Genomic DNA, 21,721 nt, shown 5'->3' with positions numbered 1-21,721 from the left:
CTATTGAAATAGTGGAAGAGTTACAGGAAAATACCAGCTGCCAGAAATGATCAGTCACGGAAAATAGTGGAATTAATTCAAACTGTGGAGAAGGCACTTCAAGACGAGTGACCTTGGAGACACGGGTACTATCAAAAATCCACTGATGATATGATCAATTGAAAGTAAACTTCCAGAAACTCTCAAAAAGGAATGGCTGGTCTATGTCGCTGACAGGAGAAATGCTGTGGCACAAGATAATCGGTTTGACAGTCTCTTGGAATTCCTCAAAGGGCAAGAGAGCATATATGAGCAGCTCGAGCAACTGAGGGATGAAGAGCCAAGTAGAAGAGAAACCAGGGCTGAGCCAAAACATGCCAGAACCAAGTCAGGCGACGACCATGCAGGGTGTGTAGTCTGCAGTGATGGAAAGCACAAGAGGAAGCTCTACTTTTGCAAACAGTTTTGAGCGCTAAAGCTACCAGAGAAAAAAGCTGCAGTAAGAAAGTTGCGGGCATGCAAGAGGTGTCTCGAGGTTCATGATGACAGTTCATACTGCAAACCTGCCTATCTGTGTAAAAACCAAGACTGCAAGGATGCAAGAAGCATACTCCTGAGCATCATTACTATCTGTGCCCCAATACTGAAATAAAGAAAAGCAGCGCAGGTCAGAAAAAGAGCAGATTTGGTCCAGAGAAAGATAAAGGCAGGAAGAGATATAGAGGATCGAGAGAGTTCTTCAGGAAACTTACACCAGAATTGGCCAAACAATGTCGCGATGTATTTTCAAACACTGCATCCAGAACCTTCAGCACTGTGAAAGATAAAGCTGGCCTTCTGGTGGTAAGTCGATTGCAAGAGCTGCCAGTGATTATGATGCTTCTCGAGGTCACAGCTAATGCTGGACAAAAAATCGGGACATTAATTGACTTGGCTTCAGACACCAATTATATAACCGACATGGCAGCAAGCAGACTGAACCTCGGAAGTGAGGAAATCACTCTCATCATCCATGGAGCTTGGGGGATGAAGATTCAAGTGGAGACAAAGTGATACCTTCTAAAAATTAGAGTAAACAATCCCAAGAGCACTCTCAAATCACACCAATTGATTTGTTATGGACTAGACAGCATTGCAAACGTCCACAAATATGTGACACCGAATCAACTGCAGAAATTCTTCCCAGACATACCGCTTGATGAACTTGTGAAACCCAGAGAAATAGATTTACTCATAAGCCCTAGAGAAGGTCAGCTAGCGCCTCAGAGAACCAGAGTTGTTGGAGACCTCGTGCTTTGGGACGGACCACTGGGGAAAACGGTCGGAGGAGCACATCCTGATCTCTTTGAGGAGCTGTCTGTGTCGGCTCACATGTCCAAGACACATTTTGCAAGGTCGATGAGAATGGCTGCTGTAAAATACGAGGAGCTCACCAGCAGAGTCCCAGAGCAACTTTCACCAAACAGACAGGATGGCATCAAGCTCCAGAAATCAGGTACCTCAACCACCAACCGGGACTTCCTAGAGTGGTGGAAGTGGGATAGTATTGGCGCAGCATGCGAGCCAAAATGCAGGGGTTGCCACTGCGGAAACTGCCAGTCGGGCAGCAAAGGAATGACTCTTAACGAAGAGAGGGAACTTGAAGTTGTAACAATAGGCCTCACCTATGTCACAGGTGACCGCCACAGCAAGGAACCACATTGGCACGCCAGATATCCTTGGTTAGAAGATCCAGATTCCTTGCCAAACAATAAAAGAACAGTCGAGGCTACATTTCTCAGGACCAAAAAGCAACTAGCCAAAGAACCCGAGTGGAAAGATGCCTATACTGCTCAAGTACATTATATGGTCGATCGAAGGGCTGCAATGAAATTGTCCAAAGACACAGTCATCAACTGGAACAGGCCAGTCTGGTATGTGAGTCACCTTATTGCTCCGAACCCGCACTCTGTCACGACCCCAGTGAGACTTGTGTGGAACAGCAGCCAAAAGTTCAGAGGTGTGAGCTTGAACGACCTACTAATGAAAGGTCCAGACGTCATCAACCAGATTCACACTGTCCTACTCAGATTCAGGAGTGGAGTATACGCTGCTCTGGGTGACATAAAAAAATGTATAATTCAGTTTGGTTGGAAGATCAAGAAGTGCACCTGCATAGATTCCTCTGGCGAGACTCTGAGGACAAGGAGCTGGGGGAATATACAATCACAAGAGTGAACATCGGAGATAATCCAGCAGGGTGCATTGCACAGCTAGCAATGTGTGAAACTGCTAACCTCCCTCCTTTCATCCACCTCAAAGAAGAGCAGCAGGTACTCCAACACGACAACTACGTTGGTGATATTTTCACATCCCACAACAACCTTGACCAGCTGAAATCCATCACAGCAAATGTGGAGCAGATCTTGAAGGCCGGAGGTTTTGAGCTCAAGCCTTGGGTCTTTTCTGGGAAAGTGGGAGGAAAGAGTGCAATGACAAGCTGGAGAAGTCCAAGGCAGAAACCATGGTCTTGCCAAACCAAATGCGCGATGATGACAACAAAGCACTTGGCTTGGGCTACATAGTAGAAAAGGACGAGCTTCATTTCATGACTGCAATCAATTTCTCGAAGAGAAAGAAAAAAATGAGACTTTGCCAAGGCCTTCTACAAGAGCAAATCAAAGACCAGACGCCAAACCTCCTGACACGAAGAGAACAGCTCAACCAAGTATCAGGGCTGTATGACCCAGTTGGCCTGGTAACTCCTGCTAAGCAGAAGGGAGCTATTCTGGTACGAAGAGTATTCCAAGAGGCAAAGGACGAAAGGTGTCCAGTCAAAGATGGATGAACTTGGGGACGTCACGTGATGACGTAGGATCGAGACGCTGGAACCCAGCTCTCCCGTAAAAAGTTAATAAATTAATGTTTAAATGAAGAAAAGTTAGTCAATACTTTCTAAAAGTTACTTATAAACTACTCCGGATTGTTTCAAACTATGCCTCAAAAACAGAAGATGAAGAAAACTAATACCGGGAAGACTACGCAAGTTGGAGCAGGAACAAGGCCCACGTCTACCAAAGAACCGCGGTCTCAGGTACATTATACCACCGGCGATACGGAACAGGAAACTGCGGCAACATCGGCCATTTCTAAAGGAAAAGACCAACGTGAACTGCGCAAAAGCGAAGGAAGGAGCATGCGCAAACGGGAGCAACCAGAACTACAAAGCCCAGTTACCACTGCAACTGAAAGTGATAGTGAATCTGAGGAAGAGTCAGATTCTCCGGAAAGATCAGACGAAGAGGGAGATAAAAGTTCTTCTGGAAATATAGAAAAGACTTTGAGGCAAATAATGCGTAAATTAGACGCATTAAAAGTAATTAAAAGTAATCAAAAAGTACTCAAAAAAATGACAAATATGGAGATTATGCTTGATAAAATGACAAAGAGACAGGAAAAAATGGAAAAGAGAATTATGGACTTGGAAACTAAAACGGAAGACATGGTTGAAAGAATGGACAAAATGGAAAATGAAAATACTGCTTGGACATCAGAAAGAAAACAATTTATGGAAAAAATTGATAAGCTTGAAAATTTTAGTAGACGAAATAATATTAAAATTGTTGGACTAAAAGAAGATATAGAAGGAGAAGATCCAATAAATTTTTTTCAAAAATGGATCCCTGAAAAATTGGAAATGGAAAGAGAAATTCCAATTGAGATTGAAAGGGCTCATAGATCCTTAAGGTCAAGACCTCAAGCTGATCAAAATCCACGATCAATTTTGATAAAATGCTTAAGATACCAAGACAAAGAAAAGATCCTGAAGGCGGCTGTCCAAAGTGCCAAAAATAGAAACGGGCCATTGATGATAGAAGGGAAACCAGTTCTTTTTTATCCTGATATAAGTTCCGGTCCTGTTCACCCTGTACACATCAGACTTCCAATATAACTCGGAGTCCTGCCATGTGCAGAAGTTCGCTGATGACACGGCCATAGTGGGGTGTGTCAGGAATGGACAGGAGGAGGAGTATAGGAAACTGATACAGGACTTTGTGATATGGTGCAACTCAAACTACCTGCGTCTCAATATCACCAAGACCAAGGAGATGGTGGTGGACTTTAGGAGATCTAGGCCTCATATGGAGCCAGTGATCATTAATGGAGAATGTGTGGAGCAGGTTAAGACCTACAAGTATCTGGGAGTACAGTTAGACGAGAAACTAGACTGGACTGCCAACACAGATGCCTTGTGCAGGAAGGCACAGAGTCGACTGTACTTCCTTAGAAGGTTGGCGTCATTCAATGTCTGGTGAGATGCTGAAGATGTTCTATAGGTCAGTTGTGGAGAGCGCCCTCTTCTTTGTGGTGGCGTGTTGGGGAGGAAGCATTAAGAAGAGGGACGCCTCACGTCTTAATAAGCTGGTAAGGAGGGCGGGCTCTGTCGTGGGCAAAGTACTGGAGAGTTTAACATCGGTAGCTGAGCGAAGGGCGCTGAGTAGGCTACGGTCAATTATGGAAAACTCTGAACATCCTCTACATAGCACCATCCAGAGACAGAGAAGCAGTTTCAGCGACAGGTTACTATCGATGCAATGCTCCTCAGTCAGGATGAAGAGGTCAATACTCCCCAATGCCATTAGGCTTTACAATTCAACCGCCAGGACTTAAGAACTTTTTAAAAGCTATTATTAATGCTTTTTGAGATAGTGATTTAGATGCATATCATATTTTTTACTGAGTTAAGTATTGTATGTAATTAGTTTTGCTACAACAAGTGTATGGGACATTGGAAAAAAAAAGTTGAATTTCCCCATGGGGATGAATAAAGTATCTATCTATCTATCTATCTAACCCAGCGAAAAAAGCCTTATGGGAAAAGGGTTATAAATTTACAATGCGTCACCCAGCAACACTGATAATTTTTTTGGAGGAGGGAAAAAGATTTTTTTCCGATTATCGAAAAGCGGAGGAGTTCGTACAAGAACTTTCATCTATTGACTAATTACACATAGAGGCTTCCAAACGTAATGGATTAAAGGTGAAGATAGAGTCAACTAACAGAAGTGATGGACATTTATGGATATTATAGAGGAGAAAAGCAAAATTTTAGAAATACTAATTGAGAATAGTATTTTTTTTCTTATATATACACTTTTTTTATGTTGCGGGGGGGCTGGGGAGCTTTGGATTGGTTACTACGGGATTCACGTGTGTAATCATGGCGATTGCCATACATAGCAATATGGAGATTTTTATAAAGATTTCCCAGGATACCATGAAAGTTGAAAGATTAGGTATTATTATAGATTGGAGTAATATAATTAAAAAAATAATGTCTAATCTACTGAATTTTTAAAATTTTAATGTTAATGGGCTTAATGGGCCGGTAAAAAGAAAAAGAATTTTAACATACATTAAAAAAATGAAAACAGATATAGCTTTTTTACAAGAAACTCATTTAACAGACATAGAACATCAGAAATTAAAAAGAGACTGGGTTGGAAATGTTATTGCAGCTTCATTTAATTCAAAGGCGAGAGGAGTTGCAATTTTGGTTAACAAAAATTTACCAATTAAAATACAAAACGTATTAATTGATTTGGCGGGGAGATATCTAATTATACATTGTCAAATTTTTTCAGAACTATGGACCCTTATGAACATTTATGCACCAAATGAAAATGATGTAAAATTCATACAGGAGGTCTTTTTGAATTTGGCTAACACACATGATAAAATATTAATAGGTGGAGATTTTAACTTTTGTCTAGATCCAGTTTTAGATAGATCAACAAAGGTTGTTACAAAATCAAAAGCAGTAAAATTAACTCTATCATTGATGAAAGACTTAAATTTGATTGATATATGGAGAAGAATTAATCCAAAAGAAAGAGATTATTCATTTTATTCAAATAGACATAAAACATATTCAAGGATAGATTTTTTCCTATTATCAACGAATATTCAAGATAGAGTGAAAAATGTGGAATATAAAGCAAGAATATTGTCAGATCATTCTCCTTTAATAATGACAATGATAATGATAGATAAAGAGGAATCAATTTGTAGGTGGAGATTTAATTCAATATTATTAAAACGTCAAGATTTTTGTGATTTTATGAGAAAACAGATTCAGTTCTTTTTAGATATAAATTCACATTCAGTTGATAAATTTATAGTGTGGGAAGCAATGAAGGCATATTTGAGAGGTCAGATAATAAGTTATACTTCTAAAATTAAGAAGGAATATATGATAGAAATAGATCAATTGGAAAAAGAGATTACAAAATTAGAAAAAGAATCCCAAAGAAATATGACAGAAGAAAAACGAAGACAACTTATTAACAAGAAGTTACAATATAATACACTCCAAACATATCGAACAGAAAAAGCAATTATGAGAACTAAACAAAGATATTATGAACTAGGTGAACGATCACATAAGGTTCTTGCATGACAGTTAAAAACAGACCAGACTTCTAAAACAATAAATGCAATTTGAACAAGAGTAAATAAAATTACTTATAAACCTTTAGAAATTAATGAAGCTTTTAAGAATTTTTATTCTGAGTTGTATAAATCAGAATCACAAAATGACAATGTCAAGATAGAAAGGTTTTTATCACAAATAACTCTTCCAAAATTAAATACGGAAGAACAGAAGGGATTAGATATGCCTTTTACATTAAAAGAGGTCGAAGAAGCCCTAGGATCATTTCAAAGTAATAAATCTCCAGGAGAAGATGGTTTTCCGCCTGAATTCTATAAAAAGTTTAAAGATTTATTAATTCCTCCTTTTATGGAGTTAATACACCAAGCGGAAAGAACGCATAAACTTCCAGGATCTTTTTTGACAGCTATTTTAATAGTATTGCCAAAAAAAGATAGAGATCTTTTAAAGCCAACATCATATAGACCTATTTCTTTATTAAACACTGATTATAAAATAATAGCAAAAATCTTATCTAATAGATTATCTAAATGCTTACCAAAATTAGTACATATGGATCAAACAGGATTTATTAAAAATAGACAATCGGCAGATAATGTAACTCGGTTATTTAGTATAATTCATTTAGCGCAGAAGAGGGAGGAAATGAGTGTGGCAGTTGCTTTAGATGCAGAAAAAGCATTTGATAGATTGGAATGGGATTTTTTATTTAAGGCAGGGGTGTCAAACTCATTTTAGGTCACGGGCCGGATTGAGCAAAATGCAGCTTCATGCGGGCCGGATCAGTCGGACGCGTGCGAACGCAGCTTTCATTGCCTCCATTTTTTCAGCCTGCTCTCATGTGTCTCAGTCTCTGCTATAACTACAAAGTGTTTCACTTTACAAATTCCGTTTCTTATGAAGAAGACTGCCGAGCAAGACTGCCGAATAAACACGAAAAACCCTGAAAACCTGGTACCTGAATAAACTCAGCATTAGCCATATCATATGCCATAGGCGCTTCGATTACTGGGGCCAGCTTTAATAGTAATTAGATATTATCTCGCGGGCCAAAGATAATTCCACTGCGGGCCGGATTTGGCCCGCGGGCCTTGAGTTTGACATATATGATTTAAGGTATTGGAAAAATATGGATTAGGAGTATCTTTTATAAAATGGATTAAAACCTTAAATACTAATCCCAAAGCTAAAGTAGTGACAAATGGTCAAATTTCAACACCATTTCAGTTAACAAGGTCAACTAGGCAAGGTTGTCCATTATCACCTGCTTTATTTGTGTTGGCGATAGAGCCATTAGCTGAATTGATTAGAATGGACCCAGATATTAAGGGTTTCAGAGTTAATCAAGAAGAATACAAGATTAACTTATTTGCTGATGATGTTCTGCTTTATCTAACAAACCCATTGTACTCGTTGCGTAAATTATCCTATAGATTAGAAGAATATGGGAAAATATCAGGTTATAAAATAAATTGGGATAAAAGTGAAATTTTACCTCTTACTAAAGGAGATTATAATCAATGTCGATTAATAACCCAATTTAGATGGCCGGCAAATGGTATAAAATATTTAGGTATAAGAGTTGATAATGACATAAAGAACTTATACAAATTAAATTATTTACCACTATTGAAAAAAATTCAAGAAGATCTTGATAAATGGATGGTATTACCAATAACATTAGTAGGTAGAGTAAATACCATAAAAATGAATATATTCCCTGGATTACAATACTTATTTCAATCACTACCAATACTAAATAAATATGTGAGGAAGTTTCTTTGGAAAGGTAAGATGTCAAGAATATCGTTGGAAAAATTGACATGGAAATTTGAGCTAGGAGGGTTACAACTTCCAAATTTTAAGAATTATTATAAAGCAAATCAACTTAGATTTATTGCATCTTTTTTTGAGAAAGATAAACCGGCATGGATTAGAATAGAACTAGATAAAATAGGAGAAAACACACCAGAAGATTTTATATATAAATGGGAATCTAAATGGATACGGGAAAAGAAAGAATCTCCTATATTAAAACATTTGATTGACTTATGGAATAAGATAAATGTTGACGATGAGACAAAGAAATCCTTATTAGCAAAGAGATCTTTAATTCAAAATAGACTTATTCCTTTTACAATGGATAATCAACTTTTATATAACTGGTTTCAAAAAGGGATTAGATATATAGGAGATTGTTTTGAAGGAGGTATATTAATGTCATTCGATCAATTAAAGAATAAATATAAAGTATCAAACAACACTCTTTTTTGTTACTTTCAACTAAGGGCTTATTTAAGAGAAAAATTAGGTCAAACAATGTTATTACCGAAATCCAATGAAATAGAAACTTTAATTCAAAAAGGAAAGATTAAAAAATTTATCCCTTGTATGTATAATTTGATTCAAAAACAGGCAATTAAACAAGGAGTCCATAAGTCAAGACAAAAATGGGAAAGTGATTTGAATATTAAAATTGAAGAAAAAAAAGTTGGTTAAGACTATGTCTTGAGAGTATGACAAATACAATAAACGTCCGATTAAGATTAGTGCAATACAATTTTTTACATCAATTATATATTACACCACAAAAAATAAATAAATTAAACCCAAATTTATCTGATCAGTGTTTCCGATGTAACCAAGAAATTGGTACTTTTTTACATTCTACTTGGTCTTGTTCTAAAATTCAACCTTTTTGGACAAATTTAAGAGTTTTATTGGAACAAATTATTGGAATACGACTTCCACATAATCCAATATTACTTTTACTAGGTGATATTGAAGGGATAAAACCGATATCCAAATTGAATAAATATCAGAAAGAATTTATAAAAATTGCATTGGCAGTAGCAAAAAAGGCTATTGCAGTTACTTGGAAATCGGATCCATATTTAAGTATAGATCGTTGGAAGAAAGAAATTTATGGCTGTATTCCACTTGAAAAAATTACTTATAATTTAAGAGATAAATATGAAACATTTTTGAAAATTTGGCACCCTTATTTACAAAAGATAGGATTAAATATATAGGTGCTCCAAAGATGAAATAATTGGTTACTTGGGGAAAGAAATAAATATATATACTAAAGTTATTACAAACTCCATGGAGCATGTGGGGATCTTCCAATATCCAGGCATTCCTTTTTTTTTCTTTCTTTCTTTCTTTCTTTTTTTCTATAGGGATGTTAGGGGGGAGGGGTTAAGGGGAGGGGTTAAGGGGAGGGGGGATGGGTAACACATATTTTCTTTTTCACACACTTTTATTCTGTAACTATTTGAAAACACAATTAAAAAAAAGATGGATGAACTTCAGATCATTCGGGAGGCAGAGACAGAAATAGACAAGAGTTTCAGGGAGATAGTCGCCCCTAGGAGTCAGGAGACAGGTAGTTAGATGACTGTCAGGAGAGGGAAGGGGAATAGACAGGAAGAGCAGAGCACCCCTGTGGCCATTCACATCAACAATAAGTATACAGTTTTGGATACTGTTGGTGGGGATGACCTACCAGGGACAAGTTGCAGTGGTTGCGTCTCTGGCACCGAGACTGGACCCTCAGCTCAGAAGGGAAGGAGGGAAAAGAGGAGAGCAGTGATAGGGGATTCGATAGGGGGACAGATAGGAGGTTCTGTGGAAGAGATAGAGAATCCTGGATGGTCTGTTGCCTCCCTGGTGCCAGGGTCCGCGATATCTCGGATCGAGTTCTCAGTATTCTCGAGGGAGGGTGAGCAGCCGGATGTCGTGGTCCATGTAGGGACCAATGACGTGGGTAGGAAGAGTGAGGAGGTCCTGAAAGGTGAGTATAGGGAGCTAGGTGCCAAGTTAAAGAACAGGACCTCCAGGATAGCAATCTCAGGATTGCTACCAGTGCCACGTGCAGGTGGGTTTAGAAATAGTAAGATAGTGCAGATCAACACGTGGCTGAAGACATGGTGCAGGAGGGAGGGCTTCAGATTTATAGATAATTGGGCAGTTTTCCAGGGAAGGTGGGACCTGTTCTGGCGAGACGGTTTACATCTGAACTGGAGGGGGACAAATATTCTTGCAGGTAGGTTTGCTAGAGAGGCTGCAGTGGATTTAAACTAGATATGGGGGGGGGGGAGGGGAACCAGAGGGTAGGAACAGATGTATGGGAGAAGGAAGAAAAAGAAGACCGTAAAGTTCTTTGTACTGTTAGAGATAAACAGAGAGGAAGAGGTGGAGAATTTCTTAAATGCATTTATTTTAATGCTAGGAGCATTGTAAGAAAGGTGGATGAGCTTAGAACATGGATTGATACCTGGAAATATGATGTTGTAGCTATTAGTGAAACATGGTTGCAGGAGGGGTGTGATTGGCAACTAAATATTCCTGGATTTCGTTGCTTCAGGTGTGATAGAATCGGAGGGACAAGAGGGGGAGGTGTTGCGTTGCTTTACAGAGAAAATATTACAGAGATGCTCTGGCAGGATAGATTAGAGGGCTCGTCTAGGGAGCCTATTTGGGTGGAATTGAGGAATGGGAAAGGTGTAGTAACACTTATAGGGGTGTATTATAGACCACCTAATGGGGAGCAAGAATTGGAGGAGCAAATTTGCAAGGAGATAACAGATATTTGTAGTAAGCACAGGGTTGTGATTGTGGGAGATTTTAATTTTCCACACATAGACTGGGAAGCTCATACTGTAAAAGGGATGGATGATTTGGAGTTTGTAAAATGTGTGCAGGATAGTTTTTTGCAGCAATACATAGAGGTACCAACTAGAGAAGGGGCAGTGTTGGATCTTCTGTTAGGGAATGAAATAGGTCAGGTGATGGAGGTATGTGTTGGGGAGCACTTGTAACCACTTATTGCTCATGTGTTTCCATTGTTTAAAAAGGGTTCTACAAGTAAACCTAGCAATTATTGGCCTGTCAGTTTGACGTCAGTGGGGGTAAATTAATGGAAAGTATTCTTAGAGATGGCATATATAATTATCTGGATAGACAGGGTCTGATTAGGAACAGTCAACATGGATTTGTGCGTGGAAGGTCATGTTTGACAAATCTTATTGAATTTTTTGAAGAGGTTACGAGGAAAGTTGACGAGGGTAAAGCAGTGGATGTTGTCTATACAGACTTCAGTAAGGCCTTTGACAAGGTTCCACACGGAAGGTTAGTTAGGAAGGTTTAATCGTTAGGTATTAATATTGAAGGAGTAAAATGGATTCACCAGTGGATGGATGGGAGATGCCAGAGAGTAGTGGTGGATAACTGTTTGTTAGGTTGGAGGCCGGTGACTAGTGGTGTGCCTCAGGGATCTGTACTGGGTCCAATGTTGTTTGTCATATACATTAATGATCTGGATGATGGGGTGGTAAATTGGATTAGTAAGTATGCAGATAATACTAAGATAGGTGGCATTGTGGATAATGAAGTGGGTTTTCAAAGTTTGCTGAGAGATTTAGGCCAGTTAGAAGAGTGGGCTGATCGATGGCAGATGGAATTTAATGCTGATATGTGTGAGGTGCTACATTTTGGTAGGAATAATCCAAATAGGACATACATGGTAAATGGTAGGGCATTGAAGAATGCAGTAGAACGGAGTGATCTAGGAATAATGGTGCATAGTTCCCTAAAGGTGGAATCTCATGTGGATAGGGTGGTGAAGAAAGTTTTTGGTATGTTGGCCTTTATAAATCAGAGCATTGAGTCTAGGAGTTGGGAGGTAATGTTAAAATTGTACAATGCATTGGTGAGGCCGAATTTGGAGTATTGTGTACATTTCTGGTCACCGAATTGGAAAGATGTCAACAAAATAGAGGGAGTACAGAGAAGATTTACTAGAATGTTACCTGGGTTTCAGCACCTAAGTTACAGGGAAAGATCGAACAAGTTAGATCTTTATTCTTTGGAGCGTAGAAGGTTGAGGGGGGGACTTGATAGAGGTATTTAAAATTATGAGGGGGATAGATAGGGGTGACGTGGATGGGCTTTTTCCATTGAGAGTAGGGGAGATTCAAACAAGAGGACATGATTTGAGAGTTAGGGGTCAAAAGTTTAAGGGTAACACGAGGGGGAATTTCTTTACTCAGAGAGTGGTAGCTGTGTGGAATGAGCTTACAGTAGAAGTAGCAGAGGCATGTTCGGTATTGTAATTTAAAGCAAAATTGGATAGGTATATGGACAGGAAAGGAATGGAGGTTATGGGCTGAGTGCGGGTCAGTGGGATTAGGTGAGAGTAAGTGTTCGGCATGGACTGGAAGGGCCGAGATGGCCTGTTTCCGTGCTGTAATTGTTATATGGTTATATGGTTATAAGACACATGGGACATAGCACTCTCAGGAGTACGTTCAACTTGGCAAGGTTAAGTTCACCAGGGCACTGACTCCCCCATGCTTCACTGAGGAACCCTGGGCAATCACGTTCTCTGATGAAAGCTTCTCTGGAGCAGTGATGTACCTAAGGTTGAACTTGGACCAGGGTTCAATCGTCCGGCTGGTGGAGTCTAAAGCCAAATTAACTCCCTTGGATCACAAAGGTGATGCTGTCAAAGCAGAGATGTGTGGAGCAGTGTTTGTCTACGCCTGAAAAAGTGCTTTGAGCAGTATGGCCGAATCCAAGTTGGGAGGTGGTACCATTTCGTTGATAGCCAAACAGTCCTCGGTGCAATACAGTGTGAAAGCTATGGTTGTCAAACATTCTTTGCAAAGAATCAGAGAGATTCAAAACAGCACAGGGATCCAGGACTGGCGGTGGATTCCTGGTCCGCAAAATATTGTTGCTGTACAGTTAGCCCTCCTTATCAGCGGGGGATTGGTTCTGGGACCCCTCGCGGATACCAAAATTCGCGGATGCTCAAGTCCCTTATTCAACCTGTCTTAATCCAGTGGACCTTAGGACCCAGTGAAACCCCAGACCTTATTCAACCTGTCTCAATCCAGTGGATCTTAGGACCCAGTGGAACCCCAGACCTGGTGCCAGAGCTTTGAAAATGCAGTGTTTCTGTTCACAAAAATAATCACGATCACGGTTGAAAATAAAGTGGAAATAATAAAGCGATCGGAAAGAGGCGAAACGCCATCGGTCATTGGAAAAGCGTTAGGCTACGTCGGTCAATGATCAGAACAATTTTCAAGGATAAAGTGAGAAAGGCTCTGCCCCGATGAAAGCTACAATTATTACTAAGCAATGCAGTGGTTTAATTATTACTTTTTGGGGTTTTGAGTTTCTGATCCTCCATGTCAACCTGGCACGGTGGAGAGTGCACTAGGGAGCGAACTGTCTTGAGTCCCGAGAACTTCTGTTCCCAAGCCCGGCGCTGAAACATACATTCTTAAGTGTTTTATATGTATAGAAAGGTAAAATATATACTATATACTAAGACAAACATTTGATTAACTGACACTAAATAATACCCGATGTACCTGTTCCGACTTACTTAGTAAGAGAACTTCGGATTTTTTTCGATTCTGATGCACGATAACTCACGCACATCCTCCCGTATACTTTAAATCATCTCGAGATTACTTATAATACCTAATACAATGTAAATGCTTTGTAAAATGGTTGTTATACTGCATTGTTTGGGGAATAATGACAAGAAAAAAAGTCTGTACATGCTCGAACAACAAGTGCTGGAAGAGCACTTTCAGGTTTTCGCAATTCGTGGTTGGTTGAATTCACGCATGCGGAATCCACGGATAAGGAGGGCCGACTGTAATCACCAGAGGAGTCAGCCCTCAAGACCCAGAGTGGCAAAATGGGCCAAAGTTTTTGAGTTTGCCAGTGAGTGAGTGGCCAATGAAATCAACCAATGAACTAGCAGCCACTGCCAGGGAAATCTTCAACAAGTTGCAGAAGAAGGCATTTGTTGCTGCTTTGACAAGGGCCAAGGCAAAGAAACAAGAACCAGCCCAAAAACAGTACCAGGTCAAAACAGAACAACGGAGACCGCCTGCAGCGTCAGCCATCCAAAGCCTTGTGGACATCAAGCGGTTCAGTGTTTTAACTCGACTAGTCAAAACAATTGCATGGATCTGGAGAGCAGCAAAAAAATTCATTGGACAAAATCAAGGCATGTAATTTATTATTACAATGGGATAAGCGTCCTTTACTTAAGATTAAACAGGATTGGGAGAAGGAACTCAATTTGACTTTTATATGAGAGGATTGGATGTGGATTCTGAAGCTGGTTAACTCTTCTTCGATCTGTGCTAGTCATTCACTGATTCAATTTAAAATTGTACATCGTTACCATTTGACGAGGGAGAGACTTTCTAAAGTATTTCCCAATGTTGACAAGTATTGTGATAGATGTAAAACTGAGATAGCTACACTGACACATATGTTCTGGTCACGTTCTATATTAAAACAGTTTTGGAAGTCAGTCTTTTCGACAATTTCTAAAGCACTCAGAATCAACTTACAACCTAATAAATTGACTGTACTTTTTGGAATAATTCCTCAAAATATCCATGGTATTTCTGTTTCTGACCAACATGTTATTGCATTTGTTACATTGATAGCTAGGAGGGCTATCTTGTTGAAATGGAAGGATACATCAGCTCCTACTTTGTCACAATATTTCTCTCAAGTGATGCTGTGTCTTAGCTTGGAGAAAATTAGAAGTCGAACCTTTGAACCTTTATTTGATTTTGAGAAGATTATCATTTCAGTTAACTGATAGATTTCCTCCACGATCAAAGTGTAAATTTTTTTTTGATATATCTTTCTTGTTGGCAGTTTGATGTTTATTTTTAGAAGCTTGGCTCCGGGGTTGTACCCCCAATGGGTTTCTTTTTTCCCCCCTCACTTTTCTTGCTTAGTAGGGTTTTCTTTTATTCACAAAAATTTTCAATCTTTAAGATAATTTTTTTGGAGGCATTGTAAGTGTTGTTACTTCGATGTACCTGTGTTATTTTTGAATAATAATAATAATAAAAAGATTTGAAAAGAAAAAAAATCAAATCTGAGGAGCAAACGGAGTTGGGAGACCTAATGCAGGATTTTCTAAAGGTTGATATGCAGGTTAAGTAGGTGAGGAAGGAAAATGAGATGTTAGCATTCATTTCAAGAGGAGTAGAATATAAAAGCAAGTATGTAATGTTGAGAATTTATAAAACACTGGTGAGGCATTGGAGTATTGTGAGCAGTTTTGGGCCCTTTATCTAAGTGTAACTCTCGCTTCGGCTAGCGGCTTAATATAGGGGGTGATAGCCCCCGGTCCGGCCAAACTTAAGAAATCTCATTTGGATGGATGCTGCGCGATATGTCCCCTGTTACAAATCAGTACCCCGAACTAACAAACAGTACACGATATATGATTAAACGATTAAGCTTTATAATTCTTTCATTGACTATATGGTTAGTAAAGAAAATGGAAAAAAAAGAAAAAGGGCCCAATCTTATCAAACAGTCTGCTGCGCAATGTTGGAGCTCACTGATAAGCTGATCGTCCACCATTGACCTCCTCTGATCATCACTGCCCTTCGGACTCTCACTCCAAGTGCACCCCGTCCGGCGGTCTACCATCTCTCTCCATTCGCGTCTTCTCTCCTCATCTCTCCCTGGCAAAAGACAATGGAAATCTCTCTTCCAGACTCACAAGAAAGAACAACAGCATTCCAAACCCATAATCTCTAGTCATAACCCAAACATTGCTGCTACAGAGAAACCATTACATTATCAGTGATACTTTACAGCATGTTACAGAAGAAAGAATGTGCTAATGTTGGAGAGGGTTCAAAGGAGGTCAGAAAAAATGCTTTTTATATTAGAAGCATTTGATGCTCTGCCCTGCGCTCAGAGGAATTCTGAAGTATGAGGGGTGGCCCAATTAAAATGGATCGATTGTTGAAAGGCCTCGATAGAGTGGATGTGGAGAGGATGTTTCCAGTAGTGAGGGGGTCTAGGACCAGAGGACACAGCCTCAGAATAGAGGGGCATCCTTTTAGAATGAAGATGAGAAAGAATTTTTTTAGTCAGAGAATGGTGAATCTATGGAATTCATTGCCACAGGCAGCTGTGGAGGCCAAGTCATTAGGTATATTTAAGACAGAGGGTGATAGATTTCTGATTAGTCAGGGCATGAAGGGATATGTGGCGAAAGCAGGAGATTAGGGCTGAGAGGAAAAACCGATCAGCCATGATGAACTGGTGGAGCAGACTCAGTGGATCAAATGGCCTAATTCTGCTCCTGTATCTTATGGTCTGGTATTTTATGAGTGCACTGTGGCTCAGAGGAACATTGTTTCAGTTGAATTTATTTCTCTACAGTCAGATGACAATAAACTTGAACTTGTTCAGATACATGTTAAATGTTGTTATTGTTTCAGCCGACACTACCACCTCTGGCAGCTCATTCTAGATACCTGCTACTCTATGTTGGAAAATTTGCTCCTCAAGTCTTCCTTTCCCATTAAACCTAGATTTCGATGTTTGGCAAGGCAAGCTCTGATTTGGGGTTAGTCGGGATGGTTTTATGCAACTGAAAAAATTAAAACTTATTTTTCAAGAGGTGACTATTTGAGAGCTTTTGACAAGATTCTGGGTAGTAAGTTGGTCTGTAAAGTTGAGATGACATTGAATTTAGCGTGACCTTACCAATTGGATACAAAACTGGAAGTGACTTGGTGTTAATAGAGCAATGGTTTAAGATTGGAGGTCTGTCACCAGGGGTGTCCCACAACAATCAGTGCTGGACGACCTTATTGATTATTGATTGTTGCTTATTGATTGTCTTAGAGATTTCTCTTATGATTGCAACATTCTGTTGGACATTGATAATTAAAATGCTGCAAGTCTGTTTCCCTTGTTCATTAGAGAGACCGATGACAGGGGAACTGCATGACCTTGATCGCAGCGAGTTCTAGGCCTCAAGTTGCAGGCTTGCCTGTTGCAGCAGTCCAGGAGAAGAGATGCCGGAAGCAGTGTAGTGGGCATCTGGGCTGGGTTGGGGGTGGCCCTCTCCTGTTGGGGCTGCTATCCAGTGTTTGATCAGTGGAATGACAAACTGGATTGTGTGCATGCGCACTGCTGTGAACTGCTTGTTCTTGCCAATAATACCTATATATCATCAATTTACAGGACATGTCACTTGGGGACTTGAACTACATATTTTTTGTGTGACCTTTATGTTTACTTGCTATCTTATATGTGCTATATGTGCCTTGTATTGTGTATGGCTGTACACCAGAGGAATGAATTTTCATTTGGTTGTACTTATGGGGTTTATATATGGTTGAATGATAATTAAACAAACTAAATTTAGTGGCCCCTAAAGGGTACCTTTTCACCCAGAAGGTGGTGGGTACATCGAATGATCTGCCAGAGGTAGAGGAAGCTGGACGTACCTATCAAGATTGGTAGCATCATGTGAATGAAACAGATTTAATATTTTAGTGTTAACTCTTTCTCTGTACTGATTTTGGCTGACCTAAATATTGGCAACAATTTCTATTTAGTTTTGATTTTCTGCATCTGCAGTATTGTTCCTTGGGAATATTATTTTGTATTTTTAGATTCCAAACATCAGAAGACAGAAAGTATCAAACAGTCAAGGTCGCCCTTCGACCTGATCGTGAACCAGATATGGAGAAATAAATCTTTGACAGAGAGATGGCCACAGTCATCAGTATCCCGTTTTTTCAAATTGTCTGATAATTCTACTAAAACTGACTGCTCTACAGGAAGGGATGGACTGGAAGAAATGTCACTGGATTCTGAAGCCAATGAAAACATGTCAACAATTTCAGGTAATTACAGTCCTGCGTAAAAGTCTTAGGCCCATATATACAGCTAGGATGCCTGGGACTTTGGCATGGTACTGTAGCAATTTTATGTATTACACTGTATGGCTGCCATTTAAACAAAAAAAGCAAATTTCATGACGTGAGTGATGATAAACCTGATTCTGATAGGGGTCTCTAATGTGGACTGAGAGTGGAGAGGGGACAGGGAGAGGGGAATCATGTTTGGGAAAAAGTGGAGGGAGCAGGAATGACCGAAGAGATTTTTTTTTATGATTTAAAAAATCCAATTGTTTGGAACCAAATGACCTTGCATAGTGTCTCACAGCTGGGTGGGTCTGCACCAGTGCCATCCTTCCTCACTCCAGCACTCCTTCTCTGCCACCTGTCCCCAGCCCTTCCACAGTGCTCCACCCACCATTCCCAACATCCGTTGCTCCCACCAGGTTTACAGTGTCTGTCAAAAGTACTCACTCCCCCATCCCCCCTGAAGTTTTCATGTTCTATTGTTTAACAATATTGAATCACAGTGGATTTGATTTGACTTTTTGGCACTGATCAACAGAGAAAGACTTTTCCATGTCAAAGTGAAAACAAATCTCTACAAAGTGATCTAAATTAATTACAAATATAAAACACAAAATAATTGATTCCACAAGTATTCACTCCTTTCAATTCAGTATTTAGTAGATACACGTTTGGCAGCAAGTACAACCTTGAATATGTGTAGATAGGGCTCTGTCAGCTTTGCTCATCTGGACACTACAATTTCCCCCCATTCTTTACAAAACTGCTCAAGCTCTGTCAGATTTCATGGGGATTGTGAGTGAACAGCTCTTTTGAAGATCAGCCACAAATTCTCAATTGGATTGAGGTCTGTAATCTGACTTGGCTACTCCAGGACATTAACTTTGTTGTTTTTAAGCCAATTCTGTGTAGCTTTGGTTATATGCTTGGGGTCATTGTCTTGCTGGAAGTCATAAGTTCTCCCAAGTCACAGTTCTCTTGCAAACTGCATCAGGTTTTCCTTCAGGATTTCCGGTATTTTGCTGCATCACCAGCTTTCCAGGGCCTGCTACAGTGGAGCATACCCACACCATGGTAGCAATGGTGTGTTTCTGATGATGTATGGTGTTTGGCTTATACCAAACATAGTGTTTAGTTTAATGGCCAAAGAAGCATAATTTTGGTTTCATCAGACCATTGAACATTCGTCTAGCATGCCTTTTGACAAATTCTAGCCGAGATTTCATAGAACATGGAAAAAAACAGCACAATACATGCCCTTCAGCCCACAAAGCTGTGCCGAACATGTCCTTACCTGAGAAATTACCTAAGGTTACCCATAGCCCTCTATTTTTCTGAGCTCAATATACCTGTCTAAGAGTCTCTTAAAAGACCCTGTCGTATTCGCCTCCACCACTGTCGCCAGCAGCCCATTCCATGCACTCACCACTCTCTGCCTAAAAAAACAACTTACCCCTGATATCTCCTCGGTACTTACATGTGACTTTTTTCAATAGTGGCTTTCTGTTTGCCACTTCTCCATAAAGCTGCGACTGCTGAAGCACCCAAGCAACAGTTGTATGTGTAGTCTCTCCCATCGTAGCCACTGAAGCTTGTAACTCCTCCAGAGTTGTCGTAGGTGTCTTGGTGGCCACCCTCACGAGTCCCCTTCCTGCATGGTAACTCAGTTCTAGACAGATTTCTAGCTGTGCTTTTTTTTCCATTTCTTGATTGACAACCGTACTCTAAGGAATATTCAATGACTTGTGCTTTTCAATAACCTTTTTGCGGAGTTGTTTGAAGTGTTCTTTTGTCTTCATGGTGTAATTTTTGCCAGGAGACTGACTCACCAGCAGTTAGACCTTTCAGTTGCCTGTGTATTTTAACCACAGTCAGTTGAAACACCTTGACTGCACACAGGTCTCCAAAAACAGATCTCTATTTAACTAATTATGTGACTTCCAAAACCAATTGGCTGCACAAGTGATGAGTTGGTGTGTCATATTAAACGTGAGTGAATACTAAGCCAGCGTGTCAAAGATTGTGCTAGTGAGACACATTGACATTATACAGGCAGCAAACAAAATTACTAACTTAGAAGGTTGGCGTCATTCAATGTCTGTAGTGAGATGCTGAAGATGTTCTATAGGTCAGTTGTGGAGAGCGCCCTCTTCTTTGTGGTGGCGTGTTGGGGAGGAAGCATTAAGAAGAGGGACGCCTCACGTCTTAATAAGCTGGTAAGGAAGGTGGGCTCTGTCGTGGGCAAAGTACTGGAGAGTTTAACATCGGTAGCTGAGCGAAGGGCGCTGAGTAGGCTACGGTCAATTATGGAAAACTCTGAACATCCTCTACATAGCACCATCCAGAGACAGAGAAGCAGTTTCAGCGACAGGTTACTATCGATGCAATGCTCCTCAGACAGGATGAAGAGGTCAATACTCCCCAATGCCATTAGGCTTTACAATTCAACCGCCAGGACTTAAGAACTTTTTAAAAGCTATTATTAATGCTTTTTGAGATAGTGATTTAGATGCATATCATATTTTTTACTGAGTTAAGTATTGTATGTAATTAGTTTTGCTACAACAAGTGTATGGGACATTGGAAAAAAAGTTGAATTTCCCCATGGGGATGAATAAAGTATCTATCTATCTATCTAACTGTTCTATTAATTACACTTGCTCTAGACTATGGTCATTGCAATCTGCAACTTGTAATTTCCCTTTGGGAGTTGCACTTTTAATCCATCTGTACAACCTGGTGTGTTTGCAGCATCCTGAAGATTCATCAAACTGAACTCTTGAGAATGCAGCTATGGCCATTGCTGGAGTAGACTTCAGGCCGGATTGAAATTTAGACTCTGAAGCAGTGGGTCCAGGCCTAGGAGTGTAAAACATACCAATGTTTAACTGATTTAAGTGCTGAGCCAGATTTAAAAGATCAAGGGCAGGGCAAAGGAAAAAAAAAATTAAAATCATAGAAAATCTACAGCACTTTATAGGTCCTTTGGCCCACAATTTTGTGCTGACCATGTAACCTACTCAAGAAGCTGCCTAGAATTTCCCTACCGCATAGCCCTCTAATTTTCTAAGCTCCATGTATCTAAGAGTCTCTGGACATGGACCTCAGGATCTCGCTGATCCTCCACACTGCCAAGAGTCTTACCATTAATGTTATATTCTGTCTTCAAATTAGACCTACCGAAATGAACCACTTCACACTTATGTGGGTTGAACTCCATCTGCCACTTCTCAGCCCAGTTCTGCATCCTATCAATGTCACACTGTAACCTCTGACAACCCTCCAGACTATCCCCAACACCTCCAACCTTTGTGTCATCAGAAAACTTACTAATCCACCCTTCTACTTCCTCATCCAGGTCATTTATAAAAATCACAAAGAGGGGGTATCGCAGAACAGATCCCTGAGGCACACCACTAGTCACTGTCCTCCATGCAGAATACGAACCACCTACAACTGCTCTTTGTCTTTTGTGAGCAAGCCAATTCTGGATCCACAAAGCAAGGTCTCCTTGGATCCCATGCCTCATTACTTTCTCTATGAGCCTTGCATGGGGAACCTTATCAAATGCTGT

The 21,721-nt window shown here is 40.0% G+C and overlaps 1 protein-coding gene across 8 annotated transcripts in view; it reads left to right on the top strand.

Moving 5' to 3' along the window:
- The window catches only part of lrrc31 (leucine rich repeat containing 31), a 300,889-nt gene that overhangs the window by 103,361 nt on the left and 175,807 nt on the right, over positions 1-21,721 (top strand). For all 8 annotated transcript variants that reach the window (XR_012098467.1, XM_073041760.1, XM_073041761.1 and 5 more), the window contains one exon: positions 17,893-18,126. Coding sequence is in view for 7 of the 8 variants with exons in the window: in XM_073041760.1 (XP_072897861.1) it covers positions 17,893-18,126 (234 nt within the window). In the remaining variant the exon portion in view is untranslated. The remainder of the gene's footprint in view (positions 1-17,892; positions 18,127-21,721) is intronic.

The sequence above is a fragment of the Hemitrygon akajei genome, chromosome 3 (genome assembly GCF_048418815.1).
Source record: "Hemitrygon akajei chromosome 3, sHemAka1.3, whole genome shotgun sequence".
NCBI classification, from domain to species: domain Eukaryota; kingdom Metazoa; phylum Chordata; class Chondrichthyes; order Myliobatiformes; family Dasyatidae; genus Hemitrygon; species Hemitrygon akajei.
This window is presented reverse-complemented; position numbering and strand designations above follow the sequence as displayed.